This window comes from Sceloporus occidentalis, unplaced genomic scaffold (genome assembly GCF_023333645.1).
Source record: "Sceloporus occidentalis isolate IW3139 unplaced genomic scaffold, rSceOcc1.0.p SCAF_5, whole genome shotgun sequence".
Lineage (NCBI taxonomy): Eukaryota > Metazoa > Chordata > Lepidosauria > Squamata > Phrynosomatidae > Sceloporus > Sceloporus occidentalis.
This window is the reverse complement of record NW_028316985.1, coordinates 21,280,756-21,306,342: the sequence shown is the minus strand read 5'-3', so window position 1 is coordinate 21,306,342 and position 25,587 is coordinate 21,280,756. Positions and strand designations below refer to the sequence as shown.

General features: G+C 40.7%; 2 protein-coding genes across 9 annotated transcripts in view; one reads left to right on the top strand and one right to left on the bottom strand.

Annotated features, from left to right (window-relative positions):
* Positions 1-391: 391 nt before the first annotated feature.
* On the bottom strand, positions 392-12,685 carry ETFBKMT (electron transfer flavoprotein subunit beta lysine methyltransferase). Of its 4 annotated transcripts, none has more exons than XM_089526702.1 (5): positions 12,588-12,685; positions 6,601-6,672; positions 5,538-5,934; positions 4,308-4,438; positions 392-961 (listed from the first exon to the last, which is right to left on the bottom strand). In XM_089526702.1, exons 3-5 carry the CDS (start codon positions 5,858-5,860, stop codon positions 618-620), a joined length of 798 nt encoding a protein of 265 aa, XP_089382828.1. In that variant the 5' UTR covers positions 5,861-5,934; positions 6,601-6,672; positions 12,588-12,685; the 3' UTR covers positions 392-617. The 4 variants fall into 4 exon arrangements, with proteins under 4 accessions (XP_089382828.1, XP_089382826.1, XP_089382827.1 ...); XM_089526700.1 differs by lacking the exon at positions 12,588-12,685 and adding an exon at positions 9,870-9,944; XM_089526701.1 differs by lacking the exon at positions 12,588-12,685 and adding an exon at positions 7,501-7,614.
* Positions 12,686-18,751: 6,066 nt separating this feature from the next.
* DENND5B (DENN domain containing 5B) overlaps positions 18,752-25,587 on the top strand; it is a 135,630-nt gene continuing 128,794 nt past the window's right edge. For 4 of the 5 annotated variants that reach the window (XM_089527833.1, XM_089527830.1, XM_089527832.1 and 1 more), the window contains exon 1: positions 18,752-18,957. In XM_089527833.1, the coding sequence (XP_089383959.1) occupies positions 18,837-18,957 (121 nt within the window). In that variant the 5' untranslated portion in view covers positions 18,752-18,836. The remainder of the gene's footprint in view (positions 18,958-25,587) is intronic. The other variant, XM_089527831.1, reaches the window with a different exon arrangement.

Sequence of the window (25,587 nt, the reverse complement as noted above, 5' to 3'; positions counted from 1 at the left end):
GTAAATAATGTTGTTCAGCATGGGTGTAAACTACAGGATTTAGCCCTTGCTTAGGCGAGAGAGTCAAAGAAGTTCCATTTTTAACACAAACATGGATATTTTGGCAGGGCTGTTGTACAGAACTAGTTATCTCTTAACACCAGCCATTCCAAGGGCATATCTAGCCCAGCATCCTTTCCCATTATGACTGATCAAGTGCTTCAAGGAGGTCTACTGGCAGGGTGTGAAGGTAACTGAACACTGCTCCCCAGCCACAGGCATTCAAGGAAAGTGAATTTAGAAGCTCTATCATGGCCATCTACCATCAAGAGACCTCTTCTCTATGAATTAAAAAATATTTCAGGCAAACAGATTCTTGTTAACATTTTTAAGAAATGAAATCTCACCCACATTGGTATTCACACATTTTATTTCCACTGTCCGTCCAGGAAGCATTATAAGGCAATACTGTATAATTTAAAAACATTCTTACTGTTGTCCTATTTACTTTAGTGGCATCTTCAGTTGGGATAAGTCAACAGTGATTCATTAATGCACAATGAACCACAAGTGTTGTCCCCAGACAGAATGAGAGCCGCCAAACACAATTGTGTGCACAACAGCAATCCGTTTGAGAGTCAAGGTTGGTAGTGCCAAACAACAGTACTGGTGGAGCCATTATTTTCTTTTGCCGTTGCCTTAGGTAGGACATACTCCTTGACTCTGTGCAACTCTTTCTGAATTCGGTGGGTCACAAAATGTGGTCTGCCAGGGTCCCCAATCAGTACTTGAGTCCCAGGAGCCTGAGCATATTTCTTCAGCCACTGGTGAAGGCTGTCTGCAAGCTGTTCACTGTAAAACATGTCCCCTAAAACAATAAGATCCCAACTGTCCAGCTCTGTACCAATCAAGTTCTCTGTTAGAACAGGGAAGGGATTCACATTGTTCAACTCACAGTTTAGCACCATGGCAGCTGCTGCAACTGAAAGGAAATCAAAATGAGTATCCAAGATCAAATACAGTGCAATAACAATACAACAGCAAATACATGACAGGGGCTGCACCTGCACTGCAGAAATAATGCAGTTTAACACTGCTTTAACTGCCCTGGCTCAGTGCTGTGGAATTCTGGGATTTGTAGTTTTGTGAGAAATTTAGCCCTCTATGGCAGAGAGCTCTGGTGCCACAACAAATTACAAATTCCAGGATTCCATAGGATGAAGCCATGACAGTTAAAGCTGTGTCAAACTGCTTTATTTCTGGAGTGAATGCAGCCTAAAGTACATTTAAAAGCAAACTAAACTCCTAAACATAGTTTTAAAATCACAATTTTTAAAAAAAATTAAAAACAGCTGATTCACTCAAAGGAACAAAGACCAACTGAAATAACACAATTTTAGCTGCCCACTAGAAACTCAAGAACAAATGGAGCCTTTTGGATGTTGCTACAGAGAAAGCCCCGTGAAGTGTACCCAGCAATCTAGCTTCAAGCAGCCTGCAGTTTCATTTTGCTAAGCAAATTGTCGGTTAATATTTCTTTATTTAATTTGTATCCCAGCTTTCTCCCAAAGTCGGGGCTCAAGCCAGTTCTGAACAAGAGGAAAAAAAATTTTTTAATATACACACAAATTTAGAATATTAAAGCACAATGAAATTATAACATTAAAACTCAATGTAATTAAAAGTAAATTAATTAATTGATTTATTAATTATAAATAAATAAATAAATAAATAAATAAATAAATAAATAAATAAATGCAATTTAAAAGCTTTAGTAATGGCCCAGGAAGAATGGAGTAGTAGATAGTTAAGATAGGTCCTGTATGTACTCCTGTATGTCTAGAAATTTTAGTCAAAAAATTGACCCCCAAAACTTGTGTTGACTTATCCAAGGGTCAGCGTAAGTACTGTACTTTAACACTTATTTTAAAAAAGAGCCATCCCCTGGTGAAAGGCAAGAGCATAATCTGTCCTGGAAGCACTGACCCCCCACTATTTTCTCATCCAGCCAGCCTTTAGTATGAGCATCCGCTGGAATTTTTTATGTTCTTTGACAATGACCTGGGACAGGCCGCCCGAAAAGGGTGGCCTGCCAGCGGCCTTTTTTCCTCCGGAGGGAAGCCGTAGCTGCAGAGGAAAAAGAACCCGAGAAAAGCAGGGGTGGTGTAACAAGTGTGCCACTGGCACACTCATTACGTAAGCGCCGCATGGTAATGTGTGGATGCTGCGCAGCGCTTATGTAACAATGGCGGCACCCATGCACACAGGGTACTGCCACTGTTATGCCGCCCATACGTTCTAGGGTTAGGGACTGTGCAGTTGCCACGCAGTCCCTTACCCTAGAATTGGCGCTGGTATGCCTCTTTATGGCGGTCTGTACTGCGCCATTGTTTCCTTTGCTTCATCCTTTACATTCTTTGTTACATGCCTCTAAGTTTTATTCTTGACTTATCCATGGGTCATATCAAAATCCCTAATTTTGGCCCCCGAACCTGCCCCCGACTTATACATGAGGTCGACTTATAGTCAAGTATATACGGTATATATCCCTCTATGAGAGTGTGGTAATTGAGAGATCCTTACTCGGCTAAAGCTGAGAAAAGATACATATCTGGGAAGTATTTTTTTTAAATCCTATTCTCTTAATTTTTGTACTATTTAGTCTAATAAAAAGTACCAGAGAATGCTCAACTGTAAACATTTCTTTTTAGTAGGTCATAATAAACTCTTTGCCCAACTTTGGCTCTGATTTCTTTTTCTCATGAACCAAAATGGCCACACCTTTGATTCTGTAGAGATAAAGTTAAAAGTTAAAGGTATCATTGGATGCTGCGTACTTCTGTCTTGATATCTGATGCTTTGTAAGGAGTGTGCATGCAGCTTGTTTCCAGTTTTGCTGTCTTTGTAAGCAAACCAGATGCTCTTTCGCCAATATGCTTCTATTATCAGTTGTATCACTGGATGGATGTGGGGATATGGACCACACCAGGTGACACCCCAAAGGAGGGTGCCTCCCATTGGGGGGTCCTCTTGCACAGGGGGATGTGTGTGTGCCAGCACTTGCTGCCCATGGTGCCAGCCCCTTCTCCATTGCCTGACACTCTCCCAAGGAGGAATCTGAGCTGTGGAGGAAGAGGAGGTGAGTGCTTGCCCCTCAAAGTTCTTCCATTGCCTAGCTTTCTCCCAAGGAGGAAACAGGGCAGTGGGTGGATGAGGAGCAGGGACAAGTGTTCCTTCCATCTCCTCCTGTTGCCTCACTTGTACAACTGTCCCTAGGTCACCCTCCTTGAGTGGTAAGGCAAGCAAGAGAGCGAGTGAGGCAGCAGGAGGGGAGGCAGGGGAATCTATCATCGCTGCTGCCCAGCTGCCCTTAGAAGATCTGGCCAAGCAGCAATAGCTAGTACATTTCTATACCGCTTACCGATGTACTAAGAGCTTTACAAGCTGGGTACTCATTTTAGCGACCTACGGAAGGATACCAGGCTGAGTCAACCCATTGCTCCCCCCCCCAACAGCCCCTCTGCACCGGGTGATACCAAGGGTAGTGTCTATTACCATTCCAGACAAAGTTAGATCTGGGTAAACTTTCACTGGCTTGGGAAGCTGGAGCAACAAATAACAGTATTTAGCTAGAAAGACACACATGTTGTTTTCAAACCCTCTGCTTCAGAGGTGTACCACTGACCTTAGTGGTTAGTCTATTGCAAAACTAAAGGAGTGAGCCATAGTTAATCTTTACATATTTCAGAAAGGAGGCAAATTTCTGCATTGAAGCAAGAACAATTTAGTGCTAGAATTAGGACAGGCTTGTAAATAAGTTTCAAAAAGTTAACATGCAAAGGACTTTGCTCTCTTGCTGGGGGATGGCAGAGGAGGAACACTCCTCTCTCAGCAGCCCACTGTATTTATATACGGGCTTCAGCAGAGCAAGAGTGTTCTCCACCAGCCTTTTGGGGCTCTTTGCCCAACACAGAAGATTGCTCACTCACCTGTATGAGCTTGTATGCATTTCCTCACATACATTTCCTTCTTGTCTTTGGATACCAGCTGACTACTCAAACAGAGTACAAACAAAGGACTCAAGTCACATTTTGACACATATCTTGCCAAAAATTAAGAGCAACTCTTGTGCATGAAGTGGCAATATATGTATGGCATTTGAAAGATGCTTTATATACAGCTATTGATGCAGTGGCCTGAACCTCTGAGTCATCACACACAGCTCACCAATCTACTACATAATCTACTATGTACTACATAAAAATGTTTGGTGAAGAGGTAATAAACATTTTGTTTAAAAAGGAAAAGAAAAGAAGGGTGTACCTTACCAGGATCAATGTCATTGGCTACAACCTGTGATGCCCCACTCATCATAGCTGCTATGGCAGTTGCTCCACAGCCACTACCAAGATCCAGAACCTTCTTTCTTCTGACCACCTTGGGGTTATCAAGAAAGTATCTGAGTATATTTTGAAAAATAAGAATAGTAAATATAACATTTGTGGCAAAGTCTGCTACATCAGTGTAGAGAAAACACATGGGAACACTATATAATATCAAGGAGATAGGATAACATGCAACAATTATACCTTTATGTCTCATCTCCTTAGGAGTCTCACTGTAGGTTAGATTCCCTGAAAGGAACCTCAGGTTTTCTTGGTTTAATTTGGAATTAGGGACTTTGGAATTAGGGAGGCACTCACCTTTGCCTGTATTGACTACTTGCCACCCACTAAGCTTGTCACTAAGCATTAGAAGACTTCATAAACACTGATAAGATCCAAGAACATCACCATCACAACAGGTGTGATCAATTACAGTGTTGCTGAAAAGTGTAGTGTACCTAGTACTCTAGGCCCTTTGTTATATAAAGTCCCATGATTTTGCCAAAATGGGATTTCAACACAGATTTGGGCTAAAGAGGTGCTGTGTATTGAACAATAGCTTTGAGTCCCTTTCTGTTGTCATTCACTTTAAGTTCCCAACAACTGAACAGGAAACTAGCTTCACCCTTTTTAGGAGATTTTCTTTGTATCATATTTGCCTGCCAAATTAAATCCTTTGACTTCTAAAATGTTTGTGTGCTTAGTGCCTTCAAATCCTTTAAAGAACCTTTAACATCTAATGGCAAGGGAACTAGTTCATTATTATTATTATTATTATTATTATTATTAACCTTTATTTATGAAGCGCTGTAAATTTACACAGCGCTGTACATGCAATCATTTAAACATTTTAAACATTTAAACATTTTAAACATTTAAACATTTTAAACATAAACATTTTAAACTTAAACATTTTAAAGACTGGCCTACTAAGATCCAACTATGGAAAGTGCATGCATGCACTGATATGCACACATAAATAGATACATTTAAAAAGCATTACTCATTTGGCATTGAATTTAAACTAGCTGGTCTTGCCACATTACTGTAATTTCAGTCTAAAATGTATTATGTTGTAAACATGCCCAAATAAATTGTCTTTTAAGGTGTCACAGGACACTTTGTTGTTTATGCTGCAGCAGATTAACACAGCCACCACTTTGGAAATTTTACCTGGCTAGTCCTTGGCCTCCTGGCCAGTAGAAAGCCCAGTAGGGCTCTCCATATGGCCATAAGGCAGCTTTTTCATGCCAAAATTGGCAGCGAGGCGTCAGTAGTCGTAAACTTATTTCTGGTGTCAGGTTCCCATGGCTGATAATTTCAGTGTTCTCCTCCAGAAACGCTCTCATCTCTGGATGTAGGAGTCCCCTTGATGTTCCATGATGGCAGCATCTCCAAAGTGAACAGCTGCTTGGATTCTTCTGCTTCAAGCCTTTTCTGAAGCCATTTCTCCCCCATAACTGTAGCAGCTGTCTCCTTGCTATAAAAACCATCATTATCCCCTTGTTGAAAAACTCCTTTTCAGCCTCAGACCATCAGGAATCCTTGCCTAAAGCTGAGAATATCAAGACTGGAGGTAAAGAAAAAAGGTTAAGTTAAAGAGAAGGAAAAGAAATCTTAAATCAAACTATGGTCTAAAACACCCTGCAGAAATAATCCAGTTTGAGATTACTTTAACTGCCCTGGCTCAGTTCTAGGGAATCCTGGGAACTGTAGTTGATTGTGGCATCAGAGCTTTCTGACAGAGGAAGCTAACGGTCTCACAAAACTCTGGTTCCCTAGTATTGAGCCAGAGCAGTTAAAGTGGTCTCAAACTGGATTATTCCTGCAGTGTGTTTTGGACCTACAAACGACAGGATGTGGGGCCCTTATCTACTGGGGAAAGATGCATATGCTATTAGTAAATTGTTCTATAAACACAAATGGATTTGCTTCAACTATATGTAAAATTATGAGATGATTGCAGAACTTTGAAAAAAAAACATTTTCTGGATGACAGCTTTCAAAGATCTCACAGCCAGCTTTGCCAGCGTGATTCTGAGGGCTGTAATCCAGAAAAGTAACTTTTCCTACATCTCACTGAATATATAAATTATTACTCAAAGAGGCTGCCCTCTTATTAGTATACAGTAATACTGTCGACTGTTAAGACAGAAGAAGATAAACAGGAGACAGGAGCCTCTCAAGATACTTATTTGCACAATCAAGCAGTGCTAGGAAAAATACTTTTTATTACCACTATTATTATTATTTTCTTCCTTCCTTCCTTCCTGTTTCAGACTGATCACGCGACCAAGATCTGTGATGGCTGTAAAAGAAAAAGAAGACTCACATTAATAATAATAATAATAATAATAATAATAATAATTTGTTTATTTATACCCTGCTCTTCAGCCAAAAGGCTATCGGAGCGGCTTACAAATTGTTAATTAGACATTTCCCACAACAGCCGGCTCATATTTATGAATAATTATGGCCAACTGGAATCAAAATAAACATCTTTAATAGTTAATAATTTATTATTAACACGGCCACATAGCTTGAAAAACCCACAAGAAAACTATGGATGCCAGCCATGAAAGCCTTTGGCTTCACAAACAGGTTTAGCCCTGAGTCAAGTCATCTAAGATCAGGGAAGGATTTTGCAAAGAACATTAAGAAGACTTTATAAAGAAAGCATAAAGAATCCATAATGCATTAACATTTTGTAAGGCCCTCCATTTCTATTGAATGCCCTCCATTTTATGGTGCCTAGCGTGGCAGTGGGTGGAGTGTCGGACTCTGGAGGCCATGGAAACCCAGTTAAAGCGGTCTCAAACTGGATTATTTCTCTGGTGTGGACGCAGCCTTGGTTGGAGTTACAATTTCCACTTGGGAATTATTGGTCCAAAACACACTGCAGAAATAACCCACTTTGAGACCGCTTTAACTGCCCTGTCTCAGTGCTGGGGAATTCTGGGAATTGTAGTTTATTGTGGCAGCAGTGCTATCTCTGACACAGAAGGCTCAATGTCTCACAAAACTACAGTTCCCAGGATTCCCTAGCATTGAGCCAGGGCAGTTAAAGCAGTCTCAAACTGGATTATTTCTGCAGTGTGTTTTGGACCATTGAGGAAAACAACCAACAGACACACACCAACTCTCTCTCTTTTTGTTGCACATTCACACAGCAGCCACAGTCCTCCAACTTGGTTAAGTCAAACACAGGCATTAAAACATACACCCACATACACTGCTTATTAAGCCCCTCCTTCCGGTTCCCATTCAAACCGGAAAGCCGCTCTCTCCCCCAACACTCTATGGCACTCCAGCCCTAGGCTTTTTCCTTCATTGCCCCGCATTCGTTCGCTTTGGAGCCGGAGGTTTTTCACCTTTCAGTGATTCTCCAACTCTAGTCCTCCAAGCGCTTGGGGACTTCAACTCCCAGGATCCCTGGCTGTTGGCAAAGGCGGCTGAGGCTTCTGGGAGTTGAAGTCCAAGAAACGCCTTGAGGACAAACCTTTGGAATCAATAGTTGTTGCTTCAACCAGAGTACCTTCCCATTTCTGCCTCCTGCCCTTAGTAAAGCCTTACCTTTTCTGCTAGAGGTTTGCCTTAAGAAACACACACAACTATACTTTTCCCATGCCTCTAACCACATAATTAAGAATGCAGGGATTATATATATATGTAATATATTATAATATATATACTATACAGTCGGCCCTTCTTATACACTGATTTTTTATACATGGATTCAAGCATCCACAGTTTGGAAATGTTACAAAAAAGTATAAATTTCAAATATCAAACTTTAATGTTCCATTTTTTTAAATAAGGGACACCATTTTGCTATATGTCATTATGTTTAATAGGACTTGAGCATCTATGGATTTTGTGATCTTGGAACCAAATTCCAGTATATAACAAGGGTCCACTGTTTAATATAATATAATATAATATAATATAATATAATATAATATATTTTATATAATATTACATTACATTATTATATTATTATATTAAAATATTACATTACATTATTGTATATAATATGATATATTATAATATAATATTTTATATATTATTACATTACATTATTATATTATAATATTACATTATTATATAACATAATATATACTATATTATAATACAATATTTTAATTATAATATTACATTATTATGTTATATTATATTATTACATTAAATTATATATATATATTCTATATATATATATATATATGTATTATATATTATTATATAACATAAAATTATTGTAATTGTAACTATAATTGTAATATTCTTATATATAATAATATTCTAATATTATAATCAATATTATAAATATTCTAATATTATTATGTTAGAATATATTTATATTATATTCTATTATAATTATATATAATAATTACACACACACACACACATACACACATATATATAATTATTAGAGAAGAATGCAGGAAGACACTAACAGTAGCCAAAAAGAAAGAGAAGAAACGATGGATGACAGAGGAAACGCTGCATGATAATCAAATTGAGGCTGTCATACTTTGGCCACAGTGGCTGCATCTGATCCGCAGTGCATAAATAATCCAGTTTCACACCACTTTGACTGCCATGGCTGAATTAAAATGCAGTTCTGGGAATGGTAGTTTTGTGAAACATTTAGCCTTCTCTATGAGAGAGCTGTGGTGCCTTACAAAAATACAATTCCCAGAATTCCATAGCACTGAGCCGTCGTGGCAGTAACGCCCATGTCAAACTGGATTATTTATGTAGCACATTTTAAGAGATAAGCAATTCATGTAAGGCCCACCGTGAGAAAAAGGCTATTTTTAAATACAATACTAAACTTTTGTGAATCAGAAACCCTTGGTGACCCATTGCAAATGAACCAGCAGATCCTAGTTTTCCTTCTACTCACTCCCAGTGTAAAGTTAGTGTAATGCACCAAATTCAGATTACTATTGGGCTTTTTGGGCAAGGTACTTTGTCTCAGATTAACCCCCTTCACAAGGTTGTTACTGAGTGGAAAGGAAAACAAGTTGAAGTGTCAGCGTTTTTATTGGTCTGGCGCATGTGTATGTGACAAGAGTTTTAATACACAAAAAGGGGCATGTGAAGCTTCTCCTGACACATTTTCTCCATGGTCACAAAAAAAGCATCATGGTGACCAGATGTCATAACCTCAAAGGAGGACAAGGCTCCGTAAAATGTAGGGCATGCAAGGGAAGATGTAGGACACTCCACTCTAAATGCTAGAAACACTAATATAAACATAAATGCATCCTTCTTAGTAAAGCTCAAAATGGAGGGCGTTTTGGACTTCCTTCTGGTCCTGGATGGAAAGCAGAACACATAGGACATGTCCTGGAGAAGGAGGATGTTTCTGGTCATCCTGGGCCAGGTACATTTCTCTATGCCAGGCTATACTAATTGTGTGAGAGAAGAGTGAACACAAAACCTGGCAAATGTTGAGGAATTGGGGTTAGTACTGTCAAATGCAGCCGCAGCTCTCCTTACCTGAAATCTACTGTAGCTACATTTCCTCCCCATGAGAGGTCAATGCACAAGAAATAATGCAGCAAAATTGGTCCCAGCCTGCAGGGAAGGGATGGAAGTTGGCCTAGTTTATACAGTGACCTTTCCATTACCAAGGCAACAGGAGACCTATATTCCGGAACCTTCCATTGTGGAATATATTCACAGGTAAAGGTGTGTTTTACATTTGGAAACACAGCCTGGAATACTGTATATATTGCAAAGGGTTCTTGCAGCACCTTTGAGAGTAACTGCGTGAAAGAAGTCGCAGCATGAGTTTTCATAGGTTGCATCCGCACTGCAGAAATAATCTGTTTTGACACTAATTGACCTACCATGGTGACATGCTATGGAATTCTGGAAATTGTAGTCCCACCAAACTACAATTCCCAGAATTCCATAGCATGGCGCCATGGCAGGTGAATTAGTGTCAAAACAGATTATTTCTGCAGTGCGGATGCAGCCCAAGTCTACTTCCTCAGATGCATCCTTATGTACTATCTAATGGGATCAGTTAAAATAGATCCTAAAATCCTCTGAAGACAGTTAACTATGCCATTGTGTATGCCTTCTCAAGGCGCTTGTTGACTTATGTGAACCCATTAATTTAATGGCGTTTTTACACCTCGATTTCCTCCGGTTTCTAAGGTTATGAGGACATCTAGTGCTCACCCCTTTTAGCACAATGATTATTTAAAAATCTGTATGAGTAATATCAACACTTTCAGCGAGAGTAGATTATAATCTCTCCAATTAATGAATGCATGAGGAGATCCAGTATGGTATCGGTCCAAAACACACTGCAGAAATAATCCGTTTTGGGACCGCTTTAACCTACCTGGCTCAGTACTAGGGGATTCTGGGGATTGTAGTATATTGTGGCACCACAGCTCTCTGACAGAGAAGACTAAATCATAGAATCACAGAGTTGGAAGAGACCACAAGGGCCATCCAGTCCAACCCCCTGCCATGCAGGAACTCTCAATCAAAGCATCCCTGACAGATGGCCATCCAGCCTCCGTTTGAAGACCTCCAAGGAGGGAGACTCCACTACACTCCGAGGAAGTGTGTTCCACTGTCAAACAGCCCTTACTGTCAGGAAGTTCCTCCTAATGTTGAGGTGGAATCTCTTTTCCTGGAGCTTGCATCCATTGTTTTGCATTCTAGTCTCTGGAGCAGCAGAAAACAAGCTTGCTCCCTCCTCAATATGACATCCCTTCAAGTATTTAAACAGGGCTGTCATATCACCTCTTAACCTTCTCTTCTCCAGGCTAAACATCCCCAACTCCCTAAGTCTTTCCTCATAGGGCAAGGTTTCCAGACCTTTCACCATTTTAGTCGCCCTCCTCTGGACACGCTCCAGTTTCTCAATGTCCTTTTTGAATTGTGGCGCCCAGAACTGGACACAATATTCCAGGTGGGGCCTGACCAGAGCAGAATACAATGGCACTATTACTTCCCTTGATCTAGACACTATACTTTTATTGATGCAGCCTAAAATCGCATTGGCCTTTTTAGCTGCTGCATCACACTGTTCACTCATGTTCAACTTGTGGTCTACTTGGACTCCTATATCCCTTTCACACATGGTCTCCTTCAGGCAGGTGTCGCCCAGCCTATATCTGTTCATTTCATTTTTCCACTCTAAGTGCAGTACCTTACATTTCTCCGTGTTGAAATTCATTTTGTTAGCCTTGGCCCAGCTTTCCAATCTATCAAGGTCATTTTGAATTTTGATCCTGTCTTCTGGGGTATTAGTTACTCCTCCTAATTTGGTGTCATGTGCAAATTTGATAAGTATACCCCCAATTCTGTCATCCAGGTCATTGATAAATAGCACTGGCCCCAGGACAGAGCCTTGTGGGGCCCCACTGGTCACTTCTCTCCAGGATGAAAAGGAGCTGTTGTTGAGCACCCTTTGGGTTCGGTTGGTCAACCAATTACAAATCCATGTAACAGTTGCCTTGTCTAGCCCACATTTCACTAGCTTGTTTGAAAGAATATCATGGAGAACCCTGTCAAAGGCCTTACTGAAATCAAGATACAGTTCCCAGAATTCCCTAGCATTGAGCCAGGGCAGTTAAAACCATCTCAAACTGGATTATATCTGTGGTGTGTTTTGGACTATAGTGGTTTTAGCATTGCAAGGATCTGATCCTTCTTGGCCAGGAAAACCCACTGGGTGACCTTGGACAAGTCACACTCTCTCAGCCTCAGAGGATGTCAATGGCATCTCCCCCTTCTGAAGAAAGTTGCCAAGAAAACCCTGTTATAGGGTCACTTTAGGGTTGCCATAAATCGGCAAGGACATGAAGGCAAAACAACGCGCACACATGCTCAGAATATATGTGCACTGCATATTTACAGCCACTTGATGCCACCTTAAGTGACATGACTGTATGGAATCCTGGGGACTGTTGTTTGATGAGGTACTTAGAATTGCCCACCATAAAGCTCTAGTATAGTCTTTTGAACCATGCTGCTAGAGCTTTCTAGTAGTCATTGTGGTCATGGTTGTGTGCCTTCAAGTACCTTATATACTTGACTATAAGTTGACCTCATATATAAGTTGAAGGCATGTTTTGGGGCCAAAACTATGGATTTTAATATGACCCATGGATAAGTTGAGGGTAAAACCTAGGGGCATGTAACAAAGGATGTAGAAGATGAAGCAAAGGAAAGCAATGCCAACGAACTTACAAAATTCCCGCAGGCATGACTGTTCATGCTAAAGGCTAGATGGATGAGAGAACAGAGAGGATCGGTGCTTCCATGACACATTGCACTCTTGCCTTTCACTGGGGATGGTTCCTTTTTAAAAAAACATAAGAGTTAGAGTACAGTACTTACACAGACCTGTGGATAAGTTGGCTCAGGTTTTTAGGGTCAGTTTTTTGACTAAAATTTCTAGACTTATACATGGTAGTTTCTGCCTTATGGCAATATACAACAGTATATGGAAGACTGTGGCAAGAAAATACTCTCACAGGATACTTGACGTCTGTGTGGTCTCATTATTTCCCATCACAAGTTAAAGAAACAAAGTAAGCATACTCAGTCCTCATTGGACTAGGTTTGGCTGTTTAGTTCCCTCTCCATGTTAAGACTGTTGTTTTTCCTGTAGAAATTTTTATGGTTCTGCAATCTACTCCAAGGTTCCTGATGCTCCCTTTTTTGTTTTTCAATGGTGCTCTTTGGCTACATAAGTAATGGCACTCACCTCCAAACTTCAGAAATAGAAATGATGATTGATTGATTGATTGATTGATTTTATTGAGCTTTTATGTCCACACCATTCACATTGAACTAACATACAAGAAAGAATAAAAGCAATGCAAACGTAATTCAGATACATAAAAGATTAAATAATGTTATATGTTAAATCCTTCAAACAACAAACAACCAAGAAACAAGTCTGCTTGTGGAGGAAGAACCTGCAGTGGATTTCTATACGGTCCCATAGAAGCACCAGTATTCATTCAGTCCCAAAAAACTTTTATGTGTGCTAAAATAAATAATTCTTCAAACTATTAATTTTTGGACAACCCCCAGAATTTGCAAGTTGTGGAAGCTGTTGTCCAAATGAATATGTTCCCAAGCTCTGAATATAAATCGTAATGAATTGGTCCCAGCCAGCCTGCAGTGAAATAGAATTGGAGTATTATATCAGAATGATGATGAACTCAAAGCTTTGTGTGGATTTGTCTGCATTTACATGACAATAGCAGGATTGACTTGAAGAAGGGTGCTGTGCATTTCCATCTTTTTCATCCGTGAGTCTTCCAGCCGCCTGGAAAGGTGGAGAAACCTCATTATCTCTCTAGTGGGAAATGACAATCTTAACAAGCTGAATTAGGGGAGGAGGTGATGTCCTGGACTCTTGAAAAACCAGACTGCAAATTGTGTGCAGAGTCACACAAAAGACTCACAGTCTTGCAAAATGAAAATAACTGTCTGCATGGCTAGCAGGGCCAACCCTTCCGTTAGGCACAGTGCAAAGGCCTCCCCAGGTAGCATTTTTGTTGGTTTGTTTGTTGTTTGCTAAAGGTATGCCCTGTCATTATTTCTTCACCTTATTACTATGCTTACTGCTGGGGCGGCGAGTAACATTTGCAGTTTTCTGTTTTATATGCCAAAATTACTTGGCGGGCTTTAAGTCTTATGCGCTTTGACTCGGAGAGTGGGAGAGTTGCTGTTGTGTGCTTTCTAGTAATTTCTGACTTTGGGCGACCCTATTGTGTTTTTTGTTTTTTGTCAAAATTTGTCCAGAAGAGGTTTGCCATTGCCTTCCCTGAGGCTGAGAGCATGTAACTTGCCCAAGGTCACCCAGTGGGTTTCATGGCTGAGCTGGAGAGAAGCATCATTTACTCTTAAGTCTCAAGTAGAGCAATGTCTTAGGCTGGCCCAGCGGCTAGCTTCAGATGCATCTGCACTGCAGAAATAATCCAGTTTGGCACCATTTGAATGGCACTGACTCCATTCAAATGGTGCCAAACTGGATTATTTTTACTGTGCAGATGCAACCTTTGCTTACAGCCAATACTGATTCCTGTGTGTTGAGAGCTCTCCCTTGTGCTGAATGTTGAAACTTCAAGTGGCAGCTTCTCCAATAAATATCTTCAGCATGATGGACAAACTCATGGCACTCAGGGTGCTACCTGGGATCCTCTCAGGAAGGAATGGGAAGAAGTCAGTTTTAGAAGTGTTTCTGTATTTTACAAAACAAAACAAAACAAAACAAAGAAACGCATAATATGTGATCCATAAGCTTTTGATTTTCAGGCAGGAATAAAATCAAGATAAAATGCACAACTGCAAACAAGATAAAATATAATCTGATGCAAAGAGGAAATGTTTCTGAATTTAAAAAAGTAATTTCACATTTTTAAGACTGTTTTTGGTGCCAGTGTAAGATCTGTTGAGCATTGCTTTGGTCTAAAATGTGGGGAAAGCCTAAAGAAAGGGCCAAATTTTCTGTAGTCCAAAACACACTGCAGAAATAATACTGTTTGATGCTGCTCTAACTTCCCTGGCTCAGTGCTAGGGTATCCTGGGAATTGTAGTTTATTGTGGCCCCAGAGCTCTCTGACAGAGAAGGCTAAGTGTCTCACAAAACCACAGTTCCCAGAATTCCCTAGCATTGAGCCAAGACAGTTAAAGCTGTCTCAAACTGGATTATTTCTGCAGTATGTTTTGGACCACACATTTCTCCAATGTTGCAAACCTTAACACTGCTTTAACTGCAATGGCACCATACTATGGAATTCTGGGATTTGTAGTTTTGTCAGAGAGGCCTGGTGCCACAACACACTACAAATCCCAGCATTCCATAGCATTGAACTATGTGTCAAACTGCATTAATTCTCCAGCATGGCACCAGCTGCCTGAGGGAGCATGACTGGTCACCCAGTAGTATGTAGCTCTCTTGTAGCACCTTTGAGATTAACTGAAAGAAAGAAGTTGGCAGCATGAGCTTTCGTAGACTTCAGTCTACTTCCTCAGATACTGGTTGCCCAGTAGGTTAACTGGCCATTCAAAGCCGGGTCTCCAGAATCCCAGTCCAACACTCAGGGCACTACACCACACTGGCTAAAGTTGGACTTTTGCCTGTGTATATCACTAGCAGGATGCTAGCCATGGTACGTTAAAGCATGTTGCACAAACTTACCTCTTTGGAGCATAGTTGGTGTTGTAGATTCCTGCACTGGGTTTGAACTAGGTGGTCTTTGGGGTCTCTTCTAAGTCTTATGATTGTTGGGGAATCTTTGGAGATGGTTCTAAAATCCTGTATAATTTTGAAGTGTCATTAAGTTGCTTTCAGTTGCACAACTGAGTTGCGCTTCAATTCCATATTGAAGTATCTCTGTTTTAAATATGAAGGTAAAAGCTAGGGATCACTGAGAACTGCCCTTTGTAGGATATGGGTAGGCCCAAGGGCAGCATGAGGCAATGGGTCAATTGTCAGAGGCTACACATGCACACACCTACACAAACCATGCACACATAGCCTGCTGAGCAATTGTTTGGTGGGCTTTGGGATCCTGATTGTGTTGAGGATTAGGTTGAGTGGGGATGATCTCTTCCTTGCACTATTGTGCTCCTATCAGTCTATCAAATTCTTGTGTGGTGTGTGGTCATAATCCTGTTCATGAAGGGAAGTGGGCTCTTCCCCAGATTAAAGTGTAAAAGAAAACTTCAAAGCCCTGTGAATTGTGTGTGAAATCTACAGAACCATTTGTGCTCCTCTTTTGCCCCCATCTTGGTAATTTCAACAGTTTCCCTGCATTGATTATACAAGCAATTAATCAGGATCTTCTGCTACCCAATTACTTTTTGCTAACACTGGTCCAAAACACACTGCAGAAATAACCCAGTTTGAGACCGCTTTAACCTAGGGAGTCCTGTGAATTGTAGTTTATTGTGGCACCAGAGCTCTCCGAAAGAGAAGGCTAAATGTCTTACAAAATGACAGTTCCCAGAATTCCCTAGTATTGAGCCAGGGCAGTTAAAGCAGTCTCAAACTGGGTTATTTCTACAGTGTGTTTTGGACCAATGTTAGCAAAAAATAATTGGGTAGCAGAAGATCCTGGTTAATTGCTTGTATAATCTTGTATACAGATCATTTGTCTTTTATTTTCATTTCACATAAAAGTACATGGCTGATTCCTCTTTCGATGCTTCCTAGATTCCTCTAATTTATATAATCTTCCTATATCCTAACTTTCAGTGAAGATACTCCTTTACAGCCCTCCGATGTTATCAGTAGGTCGCTTGGGAAGGAAGAGTTTGCCAATGTGGATCCAATACAGTTGAAGACCTAACCCACTATTTACTTGTATGTATGCCCAGTTTATAAAGGTATAAGAGGTGTCTTATTGAAAGAGCTAGGACTTGTACCTAACAGATCTGATTCATATTTGGTTTATTAGGAGATACTGTATTATACATCTTGGAAAAGGTAGCTTGCTTTGCCTTTGAAGCATCAATTTTAAGGAGGAAATTGTGTAAAGATGACCATTAGATTTTAGTATAAGTTTGAGCCTATGAAAACCTTTGGATGGTTTTAGCTTTGTGAAGTAATGCAGTGTATCTGTAATGTATCTGACCTTTGTGCTTATCTAGTCTGATTTGAGCCTATAAGAATAATGTCTTTGGATGATTTCAGCTTTGTGGTATAATGCAGTATTTTTGTAATGTATGTGATTTTTTGTGTTTTAATTGGTTTCTTTTTTGTAATGGCTTATGCTACACAAATAGAAAACATTCAGGGGTAACTGTTTTGACCATTTAACAAATACAAACAAAAACCCATCAGTGAAACCTTTATTGGCCAACCGAAATGCACAATATACTTGTTGCAAGCTTTCGAAGATCCATGGGCTTCTTCATCAGGCAAGATGTCACAAACCAAACAGGAGGGAAAAACAATTGGAGAAGTTATTCAGATGCCTGCATTTTGTTGTTTCAGTCCTTAGTAAAGATGTAATGATGGGGAGGATATCTTTTGAAGGCAGGCTCCATGGGGCAATAGAGAGATTTTCAAGTCCATTTGCATCTCAGGAGGGACCCCTCTTTTGCAATCCAATAGGTCTCCAATTGTATTTTTCTTCTCCTGTTTGGTTTGTGACATCTTGCCTGATGAAGAAACCCATAGAGCTTAGAAAGCTTGCAACAAGTACATTGCGCATTTCGGTTGGCCAATAAAGGTATCACTGATGGACCCCATGTAGGAAACCCAGGATTTATTTATTTATTCCCATCGCCTTGTTGTTGCCTCTATCATTTTATTATGTTGTTACTGAACGTTATTTTATTATTGTTATTTGGGAATTTTTAAATGTTGTGTGAGGGAGGGATAATGGGTTTTATTCTGTGTTGTACTTTTGCCTGAACTGTATGTAAGATGCCTCAATCCAACCGGGGTATACATAAATTATTATTATTATTATTATTATTATTATTAGATTACGGCAGCTGTGAGACTGATATTGGTAAAAACATGGGGAAAGAAAAAGAGTCACTCTCAATAGAAGAATGGATTTGGAAAGTGTTATGTATGAAAAGCATGGATATATCGGCCGCTTGATTAAAAGAACTGAATACAGAAAAAGTTGAACAAGACTGGGCTCCAATTAATGGTTTTATTCTTTGTAAAAGGAAAGGGTTATGTTTATTGAAAGGAAGCAGACTGGTCAAAAAAATTAAATTAATAAATTATTAAGTTAAGAGAATTAATACCCTTTCATTGAAGGCAATTATGATAAAAAAAGCAATACAAGTTCTACTACTCAAACTGGGCAAACTCTTGGATGAAGTCAAATAGTAAAGATGTATATTTTGTATATTAAATATATACAACATTTTGCATATTAAATATATTTTGTACATTATATATATATATATATTATTTTATATATTAAATATATATATATATATTGTGTATATATATATATATATATTCTGAGTGGAGTGCTGCTGTGTTGTTGTTGTTGTTGTTGTTGTTGTTTTTATGTAAGGCGATGAAAGTAAAATAAAATTACAAATAAACACTAGGAATGTAAATGTAATTCTGCTCAAAATGGAGGCGTTTTTGGAAGAGAAGGCCGAAATGTAGGACGCGTCCGGGAAAAAAGGGCGTCCGGCAATTACCCGCCCACTGAGGGGGCTGGGCTTCGAAGCTGCCCGACTGCGCCTGCGCGGAGTGATTTAAATATCCCGCCCGAGGGGGCGGGGCGTGGAGTGGAGAGAGGCGTTCCTTTCCCGGCCCTCGGCGCTGATTGGGCGCTGCTCGGTCGAGGGGGCGGAGTCGGCGTCGTGAGGGCGCTTGGCTGGGCTGCTGCCTCAGCTGACCCGCAGAAGACGCCTGAGACGCCGCCAGGGAGCCAGGGGCCTCCGCCATGGGAAGGGAAGGGGAGCGGGGCTGAAGGCCGGGTGAGGGAGGGAGGAGGGATGAGCAGCCCCGCGTCGGCCCCGGGCCCCGGCTCGGGCTCTGCCCCCTGCCGCTTCGCCCACTACTTCGTCCTCTGCGGGATCGACGCCGACAGCGGACTCGAGCCAGACGAACTGGCAGGTAATTGGCCGAAGGAGAGAGAAGGAAGATGGAAGAGAGAGAGAGAGAGAGAGAGAAGGAAAGGAGGGAAGGATTTAAGGATGGGGGAAGGAGAAAAGAAGGATGGCAAGAAGGAAGAGAGAGAAGGAAAGGAAGGAAGCATGAAGGGATGGGAGGAAAGAAGGAAGGGAGAAGGGAAGAAAAAATGGATGGATAGAAAGAAGGGAGGAAGGAAGTGAGAAAGGAAGGATGGATAGATGGAATGGAAGGAAAGAAGAAAGGAAGAGAGAAGATGGAAGGAAGGAAGAGAGAAAGGCTGGGTGGAAGGAATAGAGAAGGGAAGGAAGAAAGAAAGGAAAGAAGGGAGGATGGAGGGAAGAGAAAAAAGAAGGATGGAATGGAGGGAACTAAGAGAGAAAGAAAGGATGGAAGGAAGAACAGAAGGATAGGAAGAAGAAAGGATGGAGGTAAGGATGGAATATTGGAAGGAGGAAGAAAGAAAAAATGGAATGGAGGGAAGGAAAGAAGGAAGAGAAAGAAAGAAGTGATGGTTAGAAGGAAGGAAGGAAGGAAGAATGGAAGGAAGAGAGAAAGGATGGAAAGAAAGAAAGAATTGAATGGAAAGAAAGGAAGAGAGAAAAAAGGAAAGAAAAAAGGGATGGATGGAAAGAAGGAAGGAAGGAAGGAAGGAAGGAAGGAAGGAAGGGAAAGCAGGCAGACAAAGAGCCAGCAAGGCAGCAGTGTGGGTCCTCCTTTTGTTGCTTGGGGCCTGAAGCAGCGCCTGGTCCTGAAGGAGTCTAGCCCTGGTTCACCTTGGCTCTTCCCATCCTGTCCCTTTGTGGTTGTGGTTGTTGTGGTTGTTAGCTTCCCTGGAGGGGCCCTGGCTCCTGGCTCCCTGTGGAAGAGGCACCTGCAAGCCCCGCTCTCCTCCTCCTCTGCTCTGCTGAAGCCTTGCAGATTCAGGCCCATGGCCTCCTTCCTGGGCCCCTCCATCTGGCCTGGGGTCCTCCTCTCTTTCTGCATCCCTCCACCTTTCCTGGCAGCATTGATTCCTGTTTCCTCATGATGTGGCCCAAGTATAACAGCCTCAGTTTTGTCATCTTGGCTTCCAGGGAGGTTTCTGGCTTGATCCGTTGGAGGACCCTCAAATTGCCTTTTTGGTCGCCCAGAGCATCCTCAGCCCTCTTCTCCAGCACCACGTCTCAAGCAAATTGGTTTTCATCTTATCCGCTTTCTTCACCGTCCTGCTCTCGCATCTGTACACAGTGATGGGGAACGCAATGAATTAAACTATTTTTGCTTTAGCGTTCAGAGTTATATCTTTGCTCTTTAGGATTTTATCCATCTCTTTCATCGCTGCCCTTCCCATTCCTAATCTTCTTCTAATTCAGTGGTCCCCACACCTGCCCCTTTAAGAGGTTTTGGACTTCAGCTCCCAGAAGCCTCAGCCGTGTTGGCTAATAGCCTGGGATTCTGGGAGGTGAAGTCCAAAATCTATTAAAGAGCAGAGTTTGGGTACCACTGTTCTAATTCCTTGCCTGGGAATATATGTAATTATATGTAATTTTTAACTTGTAAGACGTCTCGATTGTCATTGACAGAGAGGCAGGATGTAAATAAAGTTTTATTATTTATTTATTTATGCAGTCTCCATTCCGGTCAGCATTGGCATCCAAGGTCTGATAACCCTTTTCAGTTTCCTCATTATCTAGGATGAATGCTTGGAGATCTTTCTGCCTACCTAATGCAAACCCTTTAATCTTTCAATGGAGTAGTTCACAAAACATACCTTCCCCAAAAGCAACTGCAGCCTAGACCAGTGGTCCCCAAATTGTGCTCTTTAAGGGCTTCTGGACTTCAGCTCCCAGAATGCCAGACTATTCGGATTGAGGCTTCTGGGAGCTGAAGTCCAAAATCTCCTAAAGGGCACAGCTTGGGGACCTCTGGTCTAGACCCAAGTAGTTACAAAGGTAGCAATTCATGCTCTTTGGACCCATTTCAGTGCATACTCCATATTATCAAGGTTGAAATGTTTGTAGATCCTCCATGATCATTCTTAGTTTCCCTCTTGCTTCTTTGTAAACCGCCTTGATCCTTTGGAAAGGTGGTATATAAATAAAATTTATTATTATTATTATTATTACTTGTGACCTTCCTCATCCTTATCTCCTGCTTTGCCTCTTTTGCAGCTCATTCCTTCCTTCCCCAAATGGTCTTCATCTCGGCTAGTTTTAGGTCCAAAACGCACTTCAGAAATAATCCACTTTGAGACTGCTGTAACTGCTTTGGTTCAGTGCTAGGAATCCTAGGAATTGTAGTTTCTTGTGGCCCCAGGGCTCCCTAACAGAGGAGGCTATATGGCTCACAAAAAGCGAGTTCCCAAAATTTCCTAGCATTGAGCCTGAGCACTTAGAGCAGTCTCAAACTGAATTGTTTCTGCAGTGTGTTTTGGACCATAGCCTGCTTTCCTCTTGCCCTGGAGTGGCTTGAGTCAACGTTGGGGGCAAAGCCTTTTGGTGGGACGGTGCCCATCCTTTTGCCAGGAAAGGGTGAGTTACCCTTTGAGGCTTCAACCCCCCCCCCCCCACCTCTACTGGCAAGGACTGTGTGTGTTGTTGTGTAATTCTGGTTGTGTTGATTTATTCTGTGTGCAGCTCAATCTCTTTTGCTTCCCTCTGCTAAGAATTGAGAGGAGGATGGGGATAGAATTAGCAATAAAACTATTGGGTAGGGGGTCTCCTTTATATCCTTTCAAATTGCTTTCCTCCTCCCCTGTTTTTTGTTCCAGAATTTCTTTCTGGCTATTCCCCAGATAGAACCTCAGGCCCATTAATTTCCAGAGATCTAATTCCTATGCCTAGCTTTTCTTCCTCTCCCCCTCTTTTTTCACATTTTCCTCTCCTCTCCAAAATCGTGATGCCTCCAAACTGCAGTGGCTGGTTTTGGTTATGTCACTGCCAAGGGTAACCACGTTTCAGTGCAGTCCTGCTCCTTATCGCAGTTTCATTTGCTCACCTCTCCTTCCATCCCCCTCCGTGTCCCTTTGGCTTATGCTTGCATCACAGATGTTCTGTTGTGTTGCAGTTGCGTTAACCTGAATAATCTCTAAACTGGGTCCAAAGAGCACAGAAAGCTACCTTTGTAACTGCTCGAGTCGCGACTGCAGCATGCTTGCCTCTGCTTTTGGGGAAGGGATGGTTTCTGATCCCACAAGGGGATTGCATTTAGTAGTGCAAAAGATCTACACATGAATCAATCCTAGATAATGAGAAAATTGAAATAGTCAAAGCATTGCCATACCTTGGGTCATACATGAATCAGAGTGGAATCAAAAAAGGGTAGGATTCTACAAAAAAGTAGAAGAAGGGTAGGAATGGAAAGGGCAGCAATGAAAGAGCTGGATAAAATCCTAAAGAGCAAAGATATAATTCTGAATGCTAAAGTAAGGATCTGTCAAAGCCATCTACTCCCCCTTCACCCTGTATGGATGTGAGAGTGAAGAAAGCGGATAGGAAGAAAATAAATTCATTTGAGATGTGGATGGCCACTTATTATTATTTTATTTTTATTTTTTTATTTATATCCCACCTTCCTCCTAGTACAGGGACTCAAGGCGGCCAAGAAGACAAACAAATGGGTCCTTGAACAGATCAAGCCTGAACTCTCCCTAGAAGCCAGGATGATTAAATTGAGGCCGTCGTATTTTGGCAGTTAACAACAACAACAATTAAATTCTCTGTGGCAAACAGAGGGAGCGTGCAATACTAATTAATATTTCAACATTTTTCTGAGTTTGGTTGTCTGCTCTGCAGGCCATCATAGTAGCCTGTAGGGTGAAACCAGCGTTTTAATTAAATTGTACTCCTTAGGGCAAGGATTTCTAACATTTTTTGCCCCTTTTGGGTATGATGCCAAGAAGCTTTAGAACAATGTTTTGTTTTTAAAAGGGCAAAAAAGAGGGCCTTTATATAACACGAGTAAAATGCACTGCAAACTGCAGATGTATTTGTAAGGCTGGGTGAATCTCCTGCTGTAATGCATCCTCACCTATTACTCATACCATGCTAGTGTTGTGGTGGACGCCCTGCAAAAGTTAAGAAGCACAACACGGCTTGCAAATCTGAGGCTTGCAAATCTCAGATATTCTAGGGAGGAAAGATGCTTAAGAGGCATTGTTTAAGGAAAACCCCACTTTTAAGAAGAAGGAAATACCTGTAATCTTAGAATCCAGGGGAATCAATAATCTTGAGTCCGGATCATTATTTTGCATTAGCTACCAATACCACAAAGCCCTAGATCTTCATTCCATTCCAATGCTCATGTATGGTGGATGGATTTTATTCATTTTCTACTTGTCTTCCCCACCCCCAAGCTATCTGGATGTAGTGCCCTTGTAGCAGTTTGCTTGTGAACTGATTGAAATTATGTATATCCGTCAGCACTAATCCTAAAAGCATGTGCATGTCTCGGAAAACACTGTTCATATAATTTTTAGTGGTTTCAGTAGGATTTGCTAAAGATAAATTTTTAACTGTTTTTAAAAGTGGGAGAGATGCCAAAGACCTCAGCTGCATAATTAGCTAACCAGCTGTGCAAGGAAAGGAAAATTTGTCACAATAGAGATTGACCTGCAAGAACTACCCCAAAACACTAGGAAAAAATGTCTTCTTTGGGAAGGGGTTCATTGCAGCTTTCAAATCAGATAAAATTGTGCCTTTTTCATAAAAACAAAAACAAACCCTCCTCCAAATCTTACAGTATTCCTTTCCAATGGGGAGGGACAAGAAAAGTAATGCCCCATTATAGTTTTAATCTATTCAGTGCATAAAGGTAGTTAACCCCTATGCATAACATTATACATTCTAGTTTTAATTACTGGTAAGTAAGCACATAGTTTTTCTATTAATATTGGGCCAATTCTGAAGGTGGATCACATGTTTTAATAGCTAAAAAAAAATTGAAAACTACAGCTTCTGTTATGTAACTGGCTTTATTTGTAATTTGTCAGGGAACAAAATAGTTGACTAGAAAATTATTTTCAGATTTTTTGAGGGGGTGTATGACTTGTTTCAGGATGGGGAACTATTTTAATTTTCAGTAGGTATGGAAGTATATCTGCAACAAATAAAAAACATGTATAGCTTTTGTTAAAATAGAGATAAATTTTATTTAAACATTTTGCATGCTTTTTATTAAAGTTAAGGTCCAAAGCACACTGCAGAAATAATCTGGTGTGAGACTGCTTTAACTGCCTTGGCTCAGTGCTAGAGAATTCTGGGCATTGTAGTTCATTGTGGCACCAGAGCTGTGACAGAGAAGGCTAAATGTCTCACCAAACTACAGCTCCCAGAATTCCTTAGCATTGAGCCAGCACAATTAAAGCAGTCTTAAACTGGATTATTTCTGCAGCGTGTTTTGGACTTCAATACCACTTCTTTAAGTGATAAATCCTGTGTTGTTAATGTAAGAGGACTTGATGTTGAACAGAAGAGGCTATGGTATAGTATAGCTTTGTTTCAAGGTGAATACAATGGACATTCAACATTCTCTAAGGTTAGGGACACAGGATCCCTGTGAAAGTGAAAAAAACCACAAATAAAAAACCACTTTTTTATGCCTGAGAGAACACCTCTCTAGGAATCTCTAGCTCTTCCAGGGCAATTCTGTGATCAAGATCTGCCAGGAGTTGACCATGAAATTGTGTTGGAACAACCTACAGATGCCTAGAGAAGGGTTTTCTCTAGGAATCTTTAGGTCCTCCAGCATGACTTAGGTCCTCCAGAATCACACTGGAGGACCTAAAGTTTTTTAGAGAGAGCATATTAATAAAATCCATGAATAATCAAATCCGAAATATCAAAGCTGCAAATGTCTATAGCACTGTATGGAACTTAAAGCAAGTAACTAGTGCCATTATTTGCACAGGCCCTTATCCTACATAGGCTCTGAATATCCCGACCTTGATGTAATAAAGAGGATCCATGCATGGAGTCTGGCTTTGATGCACATAGCATACCAGTATGCTGCCTCAACAACCTCAACTCTATCCAATTTTGCATATGGATGCTGCATTTCTGCATTGAATTCAAATGCTCGCCCTCTAATGCTTTCTGATGCAATTAGGACTCTAAATTTCTCCTTAAGTAATGCTAGAGCTGATCAGAGCTAGGAAGACTAACCTTTTGAGACTACCAGAATCTCAGCAGAGATTCACTGGTAACTTTTCCTAGTTCTGGAGCTGCTTTGGGCTATGTAATTCCATATGTGTTTTAATATAGTTAGAGCCTCTGAGATTATCTGTTGCAGATTCAGCATTCTGGCAGACTTGAAAGCTTGTGTGCAATTTTATAAAAATAGTACAGCTCTATGTCACATTGAAGGCTGATTCATTTTGAAAACATTGACTTTTGTGAACTAATTTATAGTCTTTTAACATGCCATAACACTTTATTTTTGCTGCAACAGGCCACTTTTGTGAAGATTTCACAATTTTGTGATAGTTATTCCTGATAAATTTAATTAGATTTTTTTTTACAGATTAACATGGCTGCCTTTGATTTTTGTTGCAGAATATAAACTTTAATTTAGGCCAATGCAGTTAATGCTTATCATTCAGTGAAAGACAAATGGGGCTGTCCATACTCTGTTTCT

Excerpts from the sequence above, each read along its gene's own strand:
- ETFBKMT (XM_089526702.1), bottom strand. The coding sequence starts at position 5,860 with ATGATGGTTTTTATAGCAAGGAGACAGCTGCTACAGTTATGGGGGAGA. Across the intron at positions 4,439-5,537 it reads GGAGGCCAAGGACTAGCCAG|ATACTTTCTTGATAACCCCA; the intron begins GTAAAATTTCCA and ends AAATATACTCAG. Across the intron at positions 962-4,307 it reads AGCCAATGACATTGATCCTG|TTGCAGCAGCTGCCATGGTG; the intron begins GTAAGGTACACC and ends ATTTCCTTTCAG.